Source organism: Octopus sinensis, linkage group LG12, assembly GCF_006345805.1.
Source record: "Octopus sinensis linkage group LG12, ASM634580v1, whole genome shotgun sequence".
In the NCBI taxonomy this organism is placed as follows: Eukaryota; Metazoa; Mollusca; class Cephalopoda; order Octopoda; family Octopodidae; genus Octopus; species Octopus sinensis.
Window position 1 is genome coordinate 19,053,277 of NC_043008.1, and position 17,500 is coordinate 19,070,776.

A 17,500-nucleotide genomic window follows, 5' to 3' on the forward strand; every position below is an offset into this window, starting at 1 on the left:
AAAAACAGGAAAAGTAATCTCGAATCTTTGTCCAGTACCGGATCAGTGCCAAAATCTAATCAGTTCATGCTAGTTCCAAGACCAAACATCCCTGAAAGTTTCATCCAAATACATCCAGCGGTTTTGGAGATATCATGTCCTCAGACAAACAAATGTGACTGAAAACAATACTCCGCCTTCGCTAATGCAGAAGTAATAATAATAATAATAGTAATATCATCTTTCCTTTTTCCCCTTTATTTTCGGGGGGGGGGGGTCAACTTTTCTTTTTGTCCTTCTTTCCTTTTTCTCCCTGTCTTTCTTCCCCTTCTGTTTTTTTTTCTATTTCATGACTCTGTAAATGAATGATTAGGTGTCTTTATTTTAATAGCCTACCAATGTATACAGTGAGTTTCTTTGCCCTAGGTGTCGGGAAGACACTCGGCAAGAAATGGAAACAAAATTGAAAGAAGACAATTATAATAATAATAATAATAATAATAATAATAATAATAATAATAATAATAATAATTCTTCTACTATAGGCACAAGGCCTGGAATCTTTGGGGGAAGTGGGGGCTTGTCAATTATATCGACCCCTGTGTTACTCTGTTAATTATTTCATTGAGCCCAGAAAGAGCATTTTGCCCAACGTGCTAGCGATTCTGCTCACTCATTGCCTTAGTAATTATTTCAAAATTTTTTCCACAAGGGCAGCTTAGGGGAAGAGAGGACGAGTCGATTACATCGACTACCCCACCCCTAGAACTCAACTGGTACTTATTTTATTGACCCCGAAAGGATGAAAGGCAAGGTCAAGCTCAATGGAATTTGAACTCAGAATGTGGTAACAGGCAAAATACTGCTAACCATTTTGTCCAGCAAGCTGACAATTCTGACAACTCGCTGCCTTAAGACATTGCCTTAATAATAACAAATTAAAGAAAAATAAAAACCAAATCTGTAACTTGTACAGGATCTGTGTGTGCATGGTTGTGTATGTGTATGTATGTGTGTGTGTGTGTGATCCCGTGAGCATGAAAATGACTGCTATTCAAAATAAAGTTTCAAGCAGTGACATGAGCTTTCAATGAGGTAAATATCCCAAATATATTTTTGCATGGGAGTAAACAGGATTAAGGGACAAAAGTACATTAAGCAGGGAGTACGGAAATAACAGAGGGAAAAGTACGAATCACCACCGTATTCTTTCTTGATCTTTCATTTGTCTCACTCATTTGACTACGCCCATACTGGAGCACACCCTGCCCTAGCATTAATTGTAGTTCACTACCAATAAAACAGTTAATAATTTTAGGGGATTTCTTTGAGTTTAATTTTTTTCAGTTATATTATTAGTTTTCATTCAAGGTTGCTTTATGGTATTTGTCTTCGGTTTTATAAGGGGTTAGGGTTATATATATATATATATATATTATATATATATATATATATATAGTGTATGTATATATATAATATATATATATATATATAAGTGTATGTATATAATAAATATATATATATATATATAGTGTATGTAATATATAAATATATATTATATATATATATATATATATAATATATATATATATATATAAATAGTAGGGAATACAATTCAAACTTACAGGAAAAGTTCAATTTAGCAATTCTAAATCAAATTTCACAATATATAATATAGTATAAATTAAGAGAACTAACAAAAAATTTAAATATACTATAATAAATATTATTCAAATAATATTTATTATAGTATATTTAATTTTTTTCTATATGACATAGATAATGTCTTTCACTATTGAATTACTTAATAGAGCTTATTTCTCTTAATTATATATATATATATATATACACACCATTATATATACACTTGTGTATATGTATATATATATAGATATATATATATGCACAAATAAAGATCTTAAACTGTTAGCCCTTAAGTCACTTTTGTAACTCTTAACTGATAAAAAACTATATATACATATATATACAAACATACATGCATACATACAAATATATATATGCAAATTAGGGACTCCTCCATAGAGTAACTGCTGCATTTGTTGAGTATATAAACAGTTTGGCTGACTGTTTCTCTGGAGATTGTCAGAATGATGTAGACACCTCTGATGAGAACCCAATAAGGTTTGCAAATCGATTGAGGTTGTTCATCATCTTTTTAAGCCTGAGGAGAAATGGCTAAAATTTGCCCTGTTTATAATTACTTACACCATATGTTATATATGTATATATATATATATATATATATATATATATACACACCATATATATATATATATATAATATATATGTATATATACACATATATAATATGTATATATATACATACACATATACACACACACACATATATTATATATATATATATATATTACACACACACACACACACACACATTGATAATTATTAAGAGAAATTGTTTCCAATGAAAGAAAAGCCAAAAGTGAAATCAATAGAATGTGCATTGATTGACATTTTGGTTTCATCTTCATAATTCTTTCCATGTCTATGATAATCCTCTCCTCAGACAGTCTGCACAAACCCCTAATCAGATAGCAGCAGATTTGGGTGTCTTGAAGAATGAGAAGTTGGTGGGGCAGGGGAAAGAGAGAGAAAAAGAGAAAGAGAAAGTGAAAGACTAGGAGAGAAACGGAGGGGGAAGAACTATTGAAAGAGAGATGTGTATGACTCCAAGAGAGAGGAGGAGAGAATGAGAAAGGAAGAGGAAAGAGAAAGAGAGATCAAAGAAAGGGTGAGAGCTGATGAGAGAGTGAGAGGTAGATTATAACATGACAAATGGAGGGTGAGAAGTAATGAAAGAGAGAAAGAGAGGCTTAGACAAAATGAAGAGAATGAGAGAGAAACAGAGAGAGAGAGAGAAGGGATGTATTAAAGGAGTTGTAAAGTAATGAGAGACAATCCTTCTGAAAAAAGACAACTTAACTCTTTTGAAGCCAACCCAGCTGAAATTGCCTCTGGCCCTATAGTATAAATGTCTGGTTTCCGCAAGTTTTGAATTAAAATCTTCACCAAACCTTAGTCAAAATTTATGTCCCTAAAACTAGTTAATTGATAACGAAGTTATTTTACTAAATTTTTTGTTATATTTAAAATTAATGGAAAGAAACTCAGAGTATCGCAAAAGTAAAATGGTAACAAAAGGGTTAAGAGATGAAATAACAGAGTGTGATATAAAGAGGAAGAAAGGGGGCTAGATTTAAAAAAAAAAAAAGGTAGATTTAAGGAGAGCTAAGGTAAGAGAGTGATGTGGTTGGGGGGTGAAATTGAATGCTTGGGAGAGCATTCGCTTGGTAACCTGATCAGGTTTGGGCTTGAAATCAAATATGACAAAGTTGCTACAAAGTCGCTTCACTGAAAAATCTTCCTCAAATCTTCCTCACATCCTCTCAATATAATTCAATGGGAACAAACCGATTCGACCTCGGAGTTTCCCTTTCCACCAACCACAAGGATCTGCAACAGAAAAACAAATAAAGATGTAAATATTTGTGTGTGTGTGTGTGTTCTTATATGTATGTATGTATGTAATCTATGTATGTAATATTTATATATGTAATCTGCCTAGATGTAATCTTGGCAGATTTTAATAACATGCCTTGTGTCTCCAGGCAACCTTTAAGCTCTGAGCACATGATCTATTCAATTTACAAGTCAGAACAGTAGAACATGAGAAATCATGAGAAAAAAAAATGAGAAGGTAGTTGTAAAAAATGGAAGAGGTAGGAAATTAGAAAAAGAAAAGAAAAACAAAAGAAGAAAATTACAGTTACATGCCCCTTGACCATAAAGCCATAATAAAGCTAGTAGGTTTAGAATGATTCAGAGGAGAGTTGTTTAAAATCTGTGAGACAGCTGCTCAATCCGGAGTGGGAGGTGTGCTCCAATTCACCAAAAGAAATTTATCTGTATGTATACATTTGCTAAAAATTTCTGATCTGTAATTCAGTAGATTGATGGAATTCTTAAATCAAAAAAGAATATGTGATCTTTCAGCTGCATATAAGTTGCAGTTCTTAGACCCATTAACATATGGCATGGATTTCTCTACCATTTTCCACTTCATTGAATGTGGTGTGGAGTTTGTCTTCAAACTTCATACATGGCAAGCCATATTAGTGTCTTTCTTTTTGCTAATAAACCAGAAAGAACAGAGGTTGCTAGCATAACATTTTCTGAAATCACCTTCACATAACTTAATGTGATTCTTTTGTTTGCTTAGATTATCTTGAAGCATTACTGTGACTTCTACTTCATAGACAACAGAGTTTTTCATACACACCTGGTCAAGTGGACAAACCTATGAGTCTCAACAGTTACAACTCACATACCAGTAAATAGTTTTTACATTATATATAATCATAAGCTGGCAATTCAGTGCATCCCTAGTTTCATTTCAGTATGTGATGTTGATAAGCCACAAAAATTGTGAAACATAAGTATCCATCACTCCTAAATGGGATTAGGGGTAAGTTGTCTCACTTGTCTGTGGTGTTCAGGTGTGTTAACACCCAATGCAATGAAAGAGTCATCCTACAGGTGCTTTACTGTAGCAAACCGGTAAACAAACAAAATACGTATACTGAATATGTGTGATCAATAATGTAAACTACACTAGTAGAGTTTCTGATTCATTGCTGAAGATATATATATATGTATATGTTATATATATATATATTAAATATATATGTGTGTGTATATATAATATATATATATATTATATATATATATATATATATATATATGTGTTGTGTGTATATATATATTAATATATATATATATATAGATATACATACACATTTATATATACATATACAGGATTGATCAAAAGTTACCCGACAGTAAATCAAAACTCCATAAATACTACCTGTAATTCTATATTGACTCGAATGGAAAAGTATGTCACTCAAGAAGGACTTCAGTTTGAACAATTTTCATGATGTTTCAAATTGAGATGGTTTTATTAAATTCATTCAGATGTTAAACATTAAAAAAATCTTGGAATTAAATGGTTTTTGATTTACTATCAGGTGACTTTTGGCCAACTCTTTATATATCATATATATATACACCAAAGATATTCTTGTTGCTTACTTTGATTATAATCACCCCCATGGATTTATATAGATAATACCATACAAAATTCTGGTGCAGCTGACCTAAGTACCATATTTATTTGAATCTAAATTTTGCTGAACTTATATATATATATGTATATATATATATATATACACATAATTTGGGATGTCTAGGATGTTCACAATAGCATTAACCACCAATCAAGTTTGGTTGAGATTCCAGTTGAATCAGTAATGACACAACAATACGTAAGTTGTACTGACTTCCACAATAGCCAGGAGTATATCTCTGGTTATCAGAGATCCAACTACACACACACACACACACACATACAAACAGATGTATAAGATTTGCAAATAAAGCAATGATATCATCACTATAGAGATAATTACAACAATCAGTTAAACTGCGTTAATGAATGGCAACTGATTGATAACCAAAATAGATAACTAGTACATGTGACCTGTGAGGTCAAAGGTGAACTCGGTGAATCAGCATGTTTTTATTAGTGTCTTCAGTTATATATATGTATGTATGTATGTATGTATATATGTCATGTGTATATATACGCATATATCATGTAATGTTGTAAATGAATGTAATGTATACATACATACATACATACATACATACATACATACATATATATATGTATATATATATATATATATGTATGTATATATATATATATATATATATATATATATACATATATATATACGTCATGTGTATATATACGCATATATAATGTAATGTTGTAAATGAATGCAATGTGTGTGTATATATATATATATAAAAAATGCAAAAATGGGACAAGAACACAAAACATCCAAACAGGTGATACAAAAAAAAGGGGACAACAAAACATCCAGACAGATGATACAAAGAAAACAAGGATGGGTCATTCCAAGTTTTCTTTCCTCAGTCGAGTTCCAGATTATCTTTGCAATTTTGGCTGGTTGTACTCGAGATTGCTCCAATCTGACCAGCCCCAAGGAAAAACTAAGCTAAGAACATTAGATTCCTTGGAAGAAAGCAGCAAATGTATATGAAAACAAGAACAGAAAAAACTCTTTCATTTTTTTCTCACTCCTCCTTAATTCTTCTATCCCTCTGCCTCTACCTCTCTCTCTTCTCTCCTCACATGATTGGTTTTCGGTCAGGCCTGACCTTTCTTTCTTGGTTCGACTACCATCCGTGCAACATCTATATTCCTCCTTGTGCCTGTTAAATCTTATGTCCCTGCCATAAGGCTTTACTTCTACACATGCCAGCTTAATTTAATTCATCCTAGTCGAAAAACACCTGTTGTTATGTCCTGTTAATTGCATTTGTATTTGTGTAACATTTCTCTGGTTTTTTCTGTCCTTGTTTTCTTATACATTCGCTGTTTTCTTCCAAGGAATCTAATGCTCTTAGCTTAGTTTTTCTTTGGAGCTGGCCAGATTGGAGCAATCTCGAGTATAACCAGCCAAAATTGCAAAGATAATCTGGAACTCGAGTAAGGAAAGAAAACTCAGAATGACCTGTCCTTGTTTTCGTTGTATCGTTTGTCTGGATGTGTTGTTGACCCAAATTTTTTTGTATCACTTGTTTGGATGTTTTGTGTTCTTGTCCCATTTTTGCATTTTTTATATATAAAATATAGCAACATATGTATTTTTGAAAACAAAAATATCTGAAATAAACTCGACTGCTCTCGCAAACAAGAATACTAAAAATGAACCCAACTGCTCTCAGAAATTAAGTAATAAAAAGCAGGAAAAATAATCCAGAATCCTTGTCTAGTACCGGATGAATCCCAAAATTTAATTAGTTCGTGCCAGTCATGAGGCCAAACATCCCTGAAAGTTTCATTCGAATCCATCCAGCAGTTCTTGAGATATCTTGTCCATGGACAAACAAACAAACGGTAATTAAAACAATACCTCTACCTTCGCTAAAGCGGAAGTGATAAAGGTGATGACAAGGAACAGTGTCAAAGATAACTAATACTCACCTTGAAGCTGAGCTGAAATACAATATCATTGGCAACAAGATCAACTTACCTTCATGGATAATTTCTATAATATCTCCTTCTTCAAAAGCCAATTCATCTGTATTTTGTGGATCGTATCTATAGAGACAACGGCATTTTGGAAGGTCTGGTTTTGGAGGTGGCTTCATCTGAGGTTTCGGTTTTTGAGGACGAGAAGATGGTGGGGGGTTCCTAGGTCTTTGTGGCCTGCTATACAAAGAGAACAAATTGATTTTAACTCTTTAGCATTTAAAACTGGCCATATCTGGCCTAAATATCCTACCTAGATTTGGCCTCTCACACCTACCTAACAATGTCATTCTAAAACTAAAAAATCATTATCATCATCATCATCATCATCTTTTAACGTCTGCTTTCCATGCTGGCATGGGTTGGACGGTTTGACTGAGGACTGGCAAACCAGTAGGCTGCACCAGGCTCCAGTCTGATCTGGCAAGATTTCTACAGCTCGATGCCCTTCCTAATGCCAACCACTCCTAGAGCGTAGTGGGTACTTTTTACATGCCACTGGCTTGGGGGCCAGTCAGACAGCATTGGCATTGACCATGCTCGAATGGTGCATTTTACGTGCCACCAACACAGGAGCCAGTCAGGTGGCATTGACATTGGCCATGCTTGAATGGAGTTTTTTTAATGTGCCACTGACATTGCCATCACCCTTGACAACGATTTCACTTGGCTCAACAGATGTTCTCAAGCACAGCATATTGCCCGACGATTGAAGGGTACTTTTAAACGGGGCCAGTAATGAAACACTGGCATTGGCCCCAGATACGATAATCACACCATCAAAATCCCAAAGCCATGAAATAATGCATGGATTAATTCAAAACAATGTGAATGCACAACCATTGCATTTAGCAGATTAATCAGAATGTTAAAGGATTAAGATAAGTCCCTTGAGATTTGAGGAACTTCAATTCCTCAAGTTTCAATAAAGGAGACACTATTTACATTATTTACATTATTTACATTTGACAGATATTTGTCCCCATTTTGTTTGTTGTTAACACAACGTTTCGGCTGATGTACTCTCCAGCTTTCATCAGGTGTCTTGGGGAAATTTTCGAACCTGGGTTCTCATTCCTAAGATATTTTTCGAGAGAGTTTGACATTTCGAGCATAGCTCTTCATCAAAAACGGAAAAAAGCAAGAAGTCCAAAGAGAAAGAAGAAATCACCAACAGCACACAAATAGTTGCATATTTTTTCACCGCTTCCACAGATTCCCATGATTCTCTGTCGCCATCCAATTCCATCATTAGGAATTCGAATTGGGAGCTTGAATCATGGTGTTAGTCTTTCATTAGCCGATTGCATAACCATGGGTGCCACCCCTATCGACACATTGCAGTGACTCTCTTAATAGATCTTGAAGATCCAGACAATTGATCTTCTAAGATTCTTCCGCTCAGCCTCAAAATAAGAAGCACCGTTGGCTCAAGTGGGATCTTCTGCTGCCACTTCACAACCCACCATGCTGCGGACCCATGACTTCATTATATCCCTGGCAAGGTGTCTGAGCACAGTCTTCTCTCCATGAGGTATTTTCAAATTACCTGCATAGCCAAAGGTACGTACATGTATCATCATCAACCATGCCAATGCATGCACACATATGCACATGTGCACACACATGCACACACACACACATACATACATACACACACATGCATTCATATACACATATCTACCTACCTACATACATACCTACATACATACATACATACATACATATGTACATACACACACATACACATACACACACACATAGATACACACATATGCACACACACATACATTCATCCACACACACACATACATACACACACATACACACATATACGTACATACACATACATACACATATACACACACATAACACACATGCACATTTACACGCACACACATACACACACACTTACATGCACATTTACACACACACATACATACACATACATACACATATGCACATTTAGACACACATACACATACATATGCACACATGCATATATACACACATGCCCATTTACACACTCACAGATACATACACACACATCCACACATACATACATACATACACGCATATGCACATTTACACACACACATACACACATACAGACATACACACATGCACATTTACACACTCACAAACACATACACACGCATACACACATATATACACACATACATACACACATACATACACACACATCCACACCTACATACACACACATACACACATACATACACACATGCACATTTACACACACACACACACACTCACACATAACCGCCAGTTACAGAAAGATGATGAGTATAAGAGAAGTGATGAGGATGGCAAGTAAATTCTCAGGAATACGAGAAGAGAGCAGCAGATGAACAGAGATGGAGATGGAGAGAAGAGTAATGAGTGACGAACACAATGGAGAGGGTATATGTTCAATCATCAATCATGGTTATCAGTCAGAGTAGAAGGTGGAGGAAGTAAAATGGTACCTACTTTTGTATTTCCTCAGCTGTTGTTTTCTGTGAACCATTTGGAGCAGAATCCATGAAATTATTATTGATTAACTTTTTAGGTTTCAGCGGCTTTTGTACATCACTAATTCCAATCTTCTTGCTGCCGCCTGAAAGTCAAAGACAAAATAACAGTGTAAACATCACAGCAAGTTCTTGAGCAAGACACTTTATTTTCACACTGTTCCAGTTCACTCATCTGTAGAAAAGAGTTACGACATCACTGTATCAAGCTTTTGCTTTTCCCTTGGATAACATCAGTGGCGTGGAGAGAGAAGATTGGTATGCATGGGCAACTGCAGGTCTTCCACAAGCAACCTTGCCCAGAGACGTGCCTTGGAGGGGAACTGTCTAGGTGCAATCCCATGGTCATTCATGACTAAAGGGGGCCTTTACCCCTAGAAAGGATAGAAAATGGCTAATAATTCCTTCAATCTTTGCTTTCGTTACATTATTCAAACCCCAAAGAATCCCTCTCAATACATGGCTATGATGCTTCCCCATGCTCCTGTTCATGATCAGAGATGCATATATTGTTAGCCACTAAGGGACATGCTCAAGTGGCTAAGGTCAAGCTACTGACAAACATATCTATGGTATTGAGTAGAATATTTACTATAATGATATTTCTGCCTCAGCAACTCAGTGCTGAATCTGTCTGAAATGTAATGGAAAATAGGTCAGTTTCAAAAAATGGATGTCCAGGTCACAAAAGCAAAGATTGAAGGGAATAGAGGTCATTTCCTTTGACTTCTAGAGAGAAACGGATAGGAAATAACACTTACTGACCAAAGACAAAAAAGTACAAAAAACTTTGTCACACAGTCATCATCATCATCATCAGCATCATCATCGTCGTTGTTGTTTAATGTCTGCTTTCCATGCAGGCATGGGTTGGATGGTTTGAATGAGGACTGATAAGCCAGAAGGTTGTACCAGGTTCCAATCTGATCTGGCAAAGTTTCTACAGCTCGATGCCCTTCCTAATGCCAACCACTCCTAGAGTGTAGTGGGTGCTTTTTACGTGCCACCGGCATGGGAGCCAGTCAGGTGGCACTGGCATCAGTCATGACACAATGTGAATAAATAAGCATAACATTTGACAAAATAATTTGAATGCTAAAGTGTCAAATTAACTACAAGTCAGGAATTAATATCAGGTTCGTTAGTTTACAGTGGAGGCACAAGTTAATTAGAGTATTTTGAAGGAAACGAACTTTAATCTTTTTTGTTTTTTATATATTATTTTGACTAGGCCTGGTTGTGTGGTAACATGTTTCCAGGTTCAGTCCCACTGCGTGGCATCTTGGGCAAGTTTCTTCTGCTATAGCCTTGGGCCAACCAAAGCCTTGTGAATGAATGAATGGATTTGGTAGACAGAAACTGAAAGTAATCCGTTGTACACATGTGTGTGTGCGTGTGTGTGTGTGTGTGGTGTGTGTGTGTGTGTGTTTGTGTCTGTGTTTGTCCCCCCACCACCAATGTTGGTGTATTTATGTCCCCATAACTTAGCATTTCAGCAAAAGAGACCGATAGAATAAGTACTGGTCTTACAAAGAATAAGTCCTGAGGTCGAATTCTTCGGCTAAAAATCCCCTTTAAAGTTGTCCTCCAGCATGGCCACAATCAAATGAGTGAAACATGTAAAAGAATAAAAGAATAAGATATTATTGACACACTAACCTTTCATTGCATGAACTGGTGGTTTTGACGATGGAGGTGCGGGTTTATGCATTGGAGGTTTCGAAGATGGTGGAGGAGGTCTTCCACTGCTTTTCGGTATATGTTTGTTTCTTGGTTTATTTTTTGTTACCTCCATGTTAGGTCCTTGTTTGAGGAAATGAAAATACAGAAATTCAGATAAAAAATACATAAATTAATTAATTAATGATGATGATGATGATGATGACAATGATGAAGAAAACAATGATGAAGATGATGATGATGATGATGATAGTAACAGGGAGGAGAAAGAGAAAGAAAGAAGAGGAAGGAGGCGAGATTGGGGACGAGGAAGATGCGACGAGAGGAGGGGATGTGGGGGTGGGGAAGTGGGGGAGAGGGGGAGGAGAGAAAGAAAGAAAGAAAGAAAGAAAGAAGAAGAAGAAGAAGAAAGATCCATTAATTTTTTTTAAATGCGTCCCTTCTCCATCTTATTTAATCTGTCGAGGTTGGCTTTGTCTTTCATCCCTTCAGGGGTCAATAGATCAAGCACCAGTTGCATACTGGGGTCGATCTAATTGACTGGCCCCCTTCCCCAAAAATTTCGGGTCTTGGTGGTGGTGGTGGTGGTGGTGGGGTGGTGGTGGTGACAGTGACAGTTTTTATGATGATGATGATGATGATGGCAGTGGTAGTGGTGGTGGTGGTGGTGGTGGTGATGGTGACAGTCCTTATGATGATGATGATGGTAGTGGTGGTGATGGTGCACTATGACAATGATGATGATAATAATGATGATGATAATGGCAGTGATGATGATGATGATGATGATGATAATGGTTGTCACTAGTGTTATCATCATCATCATCATCATCATAATTGTTTAATTGTTGTCGTCGTCATCATCATCATCATTGCGCTAAAGTACAAAAAGATAATCAAGTATTGATGCATACACACACACACACACACACACACACACACACACACACACACACACACACACACACACACACACACACACACACACACACACACACACATACACACACACACACATGTATGACATGGATAACAGCATGATAAATGTAAAACAGCAGAAATAGTTCAAAGTTAATTATTTTAGATCTTCATGTAAGATCAAACCTCTTGTATATGACATTGAAGACATCAGAGACCCACCCACCCACGCACCCCACACCTTATCTCCACCCTCATCTTATCTGTTATTTGCTAAACACTTATCTTAAACATAACATTCATTCATACATTCATTCATTCACCCATTTATTCATTCATTCACTCATTTATTCATTTATAAACTCTCACTCATTCCTTCGTTCATTTATTCTTTCATTCATTTATTCATTCATTAACTCATTTATTTATTCACTCACTCATTTATTCACTGATTTATTCATTCATTTCTTCATTCATTCATTCATTCACTCATTCCTTCATTCATTTCTTCATTCACTCATTCCTTCATTTATTTCTTCATTCACTCATTCCTTCATTTATTTCTTCATTCACTCATTCCTTCATTCATTTCTTCATTCACTCATTCTTTCATTCATTTCTTCATTCACTCATTCTTTCATTCATTTCTTCATTCATTAATTCCTTCACTCATTCCTTCACTCATTCCTTCATTCATTTCATCATTCACTCATTCTTTCATTCATTTCTTCATTCACTCATTCTTTCATTCATTTCTTCATTCACTCATTCTTTCATTCACTAATTCCTTCACTCATTCCTTCACTCTTTCCTTCATTCACTCATTCTTTCATTCATTTCTTCATTCACTAATTCCTTCACTCATTCCTTCACTCTTTCCTTCATTCACTCATTCTTTCATTCATTTCTTCATTCACTCATTCCTTCACTCATTCCTTCATTCATTTCTTCATTCACTCATTCTTTCATTCATTTCTTCATTCACTCATTCTTTCATTCACTAATTCCTTCACTCATTCCTTCACTCTTTCCTTCATTCACTCATTCTTTCATTCATTTCTTCATTCACTAATTCCTTCACTCATTCCTTCACTCTTTCCTTCATTCACTCATTCTTTCATTCATTTCTTCATTCACTCATTCTTTCATTCATTCTTCATTCATAATTCCTTCACTCATTCCTTCACTCATTCCTTCATTCATCATCATTCACTCATTCTTTCATTCATTCTTCATTCACTCATTCTTTCATTCATTTCTTCATTCACTCATTCTTTCATTCACTAATTCCTTCACTCATTCCTTCACTCTTTCCTTCATTCACTCATTCTTTCATTCATTTCTTCATTCACTAATTCCTTCACTCATTCCTTCACTCTTTCCTTCATTCACTCATTCTTTCATTCATTTCTTCATTCACTTATTCCTTCACTCATTCCTTCATTTATTTCTTCATTCACTCATTCTTTCATTCATTTCTTCATTCATTAATTCCTTCACTCATTCCTTCACTCTTTCCTTCATTCACTCATTCTTTCATTCATTTCTTCATTCACTCATTCCTTCATTCATTCCTTCATTCGCTCATTCACTCATTCATTCACTCGTTTATTCTTTTATATCATTTCCAATCACAGTGATTGGTTATTAGTTTCCAATGACCCAATCACTGCTTACTTCATTCTACAATGGTGAGAGGGAAGGAGGCAAGCTGTACAACCTGAGTAGGAAATAACACACACACACACAGACACACACACACATGCACACATACACACACACACACACATGCACACACACACACACACAAACACCACACATGCACACACATACACCACACATGCACACACATACACACATACACACAAGGGTTGTAGAAATGATGGATTCAAAATAGTGGTCAAAATTATTGGAAAGATGGTGGACAATTGTGGCCTTCTAACAAATCAGCTGCCGGACAATGAAGATTTAGTGTGTTTGATGTCCATTGAAAAGAAGACATTCAAGATATGGTGACCGGTGGATGATATTTGTCTGGTTTAAGGCGGTGAGCTGGCAGAAACGTTAGCACACCAGGCAAAATGCGTAGCCATATTACGTCTGCCGTTACGTTCTGAGTTCAAGTTCTGCCGAGGTCGACTTTGCTTTTCATCCTTTCGAGGTCGATAAATTAAGTACTGGTTACGTACTGGGGTCAATGTAATTGACTTAATCCGTTTGTCTGTCCTTGTTTGTCTCCTCTGTGTTTACCCCCTTGTGGGTAGAAAAGAAATAGGTATTTCGTCTGCCGTTACATTCTGAGTTCAAATTCCACCGAGCTCGACTTTGCTTTTCATCCTTTCAGGATCGATAAATAAAGTACCAGTTATGCACTGGGGTCGATGTAATTGACTTAATCTGTTTGTCTGTCCTTGTTTGTCCCCTCTGTGTTTAGCCCCTTGTGGGTAGTAAAGAAATAGATATTTGTCTGGTTTCACATTTCTGGACAGCTTCCAGTAGATTTATATTCTAGACAAGATGGGGGTCCCAGACTGGAGATGCAGACAGTAAATGTGGAGGGGGCCATAGCAATATATAGCTTTAAATAGATAGCTGGTGAGTGGCTGACAAGGAGGGTCTTACAGAGAGATACTAAGACACTTTTAAAAATTATAGAAATATCATTCATGATGCAGATCATTGTTGACTCCTAGGCGTAGGAGTGGCTGTGTGGTAAGTAGCTTGCTTACCGACCACATGGTTCTGGGTTCAGTCTCACTGCGTGGCACCTTGGGCAAGTGTCTTCTACTATAGCCTCAGGCCAACCAAAACCTTGTGAGTGGATTTGGTAGACGGAAACTGAAAGAAGCCCGTTGTATATATGTATATAAACATGTATGTATGTGTATATGTTTGTGTGTCTGTGTTTGTCTCCCCAACATCGCTTGACAACTGATGCTGGTGTGTTTACATACCTGTAACTTAGCAGTTCGGCAAAAGGGACTGATAGAATAAGTACTAGGCTTACAAAGAATAAGTCCTGGGGTCGATTTGCTCGACTAAAAAGGCGGTGCTCCAGCATGGCCACAGTCAAATGACTGAAACGAGTAAAAGAGTTATAATATCTATACCACATTCACCAGCAGATGTCTTATGTTTGGTATTGTGGAGGACAGAGCGAAATTCTGAGATTTTCCTCCCTAAATGTGTAGTGTTGTACTTGTCTGCAGCCTAGTTGGGTTGACATTCGGCAACCCATTTGCTGCATTGTGACAAGGTCAGATTGCTAAGACAGTGTTGACCTTTACTCTTTTACTCTTTTACCTGTTTCAGTCATTTGACTGCGGCCATGCTGGAGCACCGCCTTTAATCGAGCACCTCGACCCCGGGACTTATTCTTTTGTAAGCCCAGTACTTATTCCATCGGTCTCTTTTGCTGATCCGCTAAGTAACAGGGACATAAACACACCAGCATCGGTTGTCAAGCAATGCTAGGGGGACAAACACAGACACACGAACACACACACATACATATATATAAATATATATATATATATAATATATATATATATATATATATACGACAGGCTTCTTTCAGTTTCCGTCTACCAATCCACTCACAAGGCTTTGGTCGGCCCGAGGCTATAGTGGAAGACACTTGCCCAAGATGCCACGCAGTGGGACTGAACCCGGAACCATGTGGTTCATAAACAAGCTACGTGCCACACAGCCACTCCTGCGCCTCCTTTGTTGATGGTTTTTAAAAGTGTGGTTTGTTTAATACAGGTCATTGTTGACAATAATGCATAGGTTATATATCCTCCTGTGGACATCGTAAGCCTGGTGTTATGAAGGAAAAGGTAAATTCCAGGTTTTTCTTGCCAATATGTATAATGGTGCATTTTGTCTACAGCTGGCTTCAAGGAAAGGAGACTCATGATTGTTTGAATAATACTGAATGTGAGAGAAAGAAAAAGAGGTAGAGGGAAAGTGAGGGAGAGAGAGAGAGAGAGAACAGAGAATGAGTGAGGGAGAGAGAGAGAGAGATACACACAGAGAGAACAGATAATGAGTGAGGGGAGAGAGAGAGAGACAGACAGACAGACAGATAGACAGAACAGAGAATGAGAGAGGGAGAGAGAGAGACAGAGAGAGAGCAGAGAATGAGTGAAGGAGAGAGAGAGACAGAGAGAGAGAGCAGAGAATGAGTGAGGGAGAGACAGACAGACAGACAGACAGAACAGAGAATGAGTGAGAGAGAGATGAGCAAAGATGATTTCTTACTGCTGTCACTTGGAAGTCCAGGTCCAATGGAAACATGAAGACATTTCCCAACAATTTTCGTCTCTGTATTGTTTCCGACTCCTTGTGGAACTCCACTTGTTTTTGACGACCTCCGCGCCAGCCGTCTTTCTTCACATTGTATTCAAGCCTGCAACACAGAATTAAATAACTTTAATGACTGATTGTTGTTGTTGTTGTTGTTGTAGCTATAAGCACCATTGCCCAAGATACCAATCGTCTGGAAGCCGTTCAGCAACGTGCAACCAAAAGAATAACCTCCATCAGGCATTTGCCATATTCTGAACGCCTTACTTCCCTCTGGCATGGACACATTGAAACTCCGACGTCTGACAGCTGACTTGGCAGACACCCATAAAATTATCAACCATCTTACAAACAATAACTCTGAGCACCTTTTCAAACTCCACCCGTCTAACACCCGTGGACCTATTTCTATTTCTTTACAAAGTCAGAAAACAGCACAGCTCCCATGACTTTAGGAAACATTTTTTCACGCTGAGAGTTGCTGAAGCATGGAACAAACTGCTGGCATCAGTTGATAGTTGTCGGAGCACTGCATCCTTCAAAACTTCCATGCTTCCTGAGATTCGCCAACACTACACCTGATTTTCACCCCCCCTCCATACACACACAAGCATGTATCTGACTCATGCATTGTTCGCTTTCCAGACATTTGTACATTACTGCATATACTTTATATGCACTTTCGGACAAGTTGTGGTGCACCTGAGCACTGTATACAATAATCTCTTATTATAAAAGGCAGATTTTATCTGCCTCCCTTTGGGAGTTATACAAATCTACAATATAGGATTTCTTCAATTACAATTTACCTACCATTTTTAAGAGTACAATGCATCGCGTCATGCCAGGTCCAGTTTTTAAAATTTAAACTCCAATTAAGCAAAATTTACAGAAAACTCACATTCTGGTGTGTGTGTCA

General features: G+C 36.8%; 1 protein-coding gene across 1 annotated transcript in view; it reads right to left on the reverse strand.

Annotated features, from left to right (window-relative positions):
* Positions 1-2,356: 2,356 nt before the first annotated feature.
* Positions 2,357-17,500, reverse strand: part of LOC115217822 (unconventional myosin-Ie-like) — a gene marked incomplete at its 5' end in the record, with an annotated part of 70,507 nt that continues 55,363 nt past the window's right edge. Inside the window, 6 exon segments of the mRNA XM_029787504.2 lie at positions 2,357-3,471; positions 7,143-7,321; positions 9,635-9,761; positions 11,335-11,478; positions 16,537-16,605; positions 16,608-16,684. Of these exon segments, the coding sequence (XP_029643364.2) occupies positions 3,395-3,471; positions 7,143-7,321; positions 9,635-9,761; positions 11,335-11,478; positions 16,537-16,605; positions 16,608-16,684 (673 nt within the window).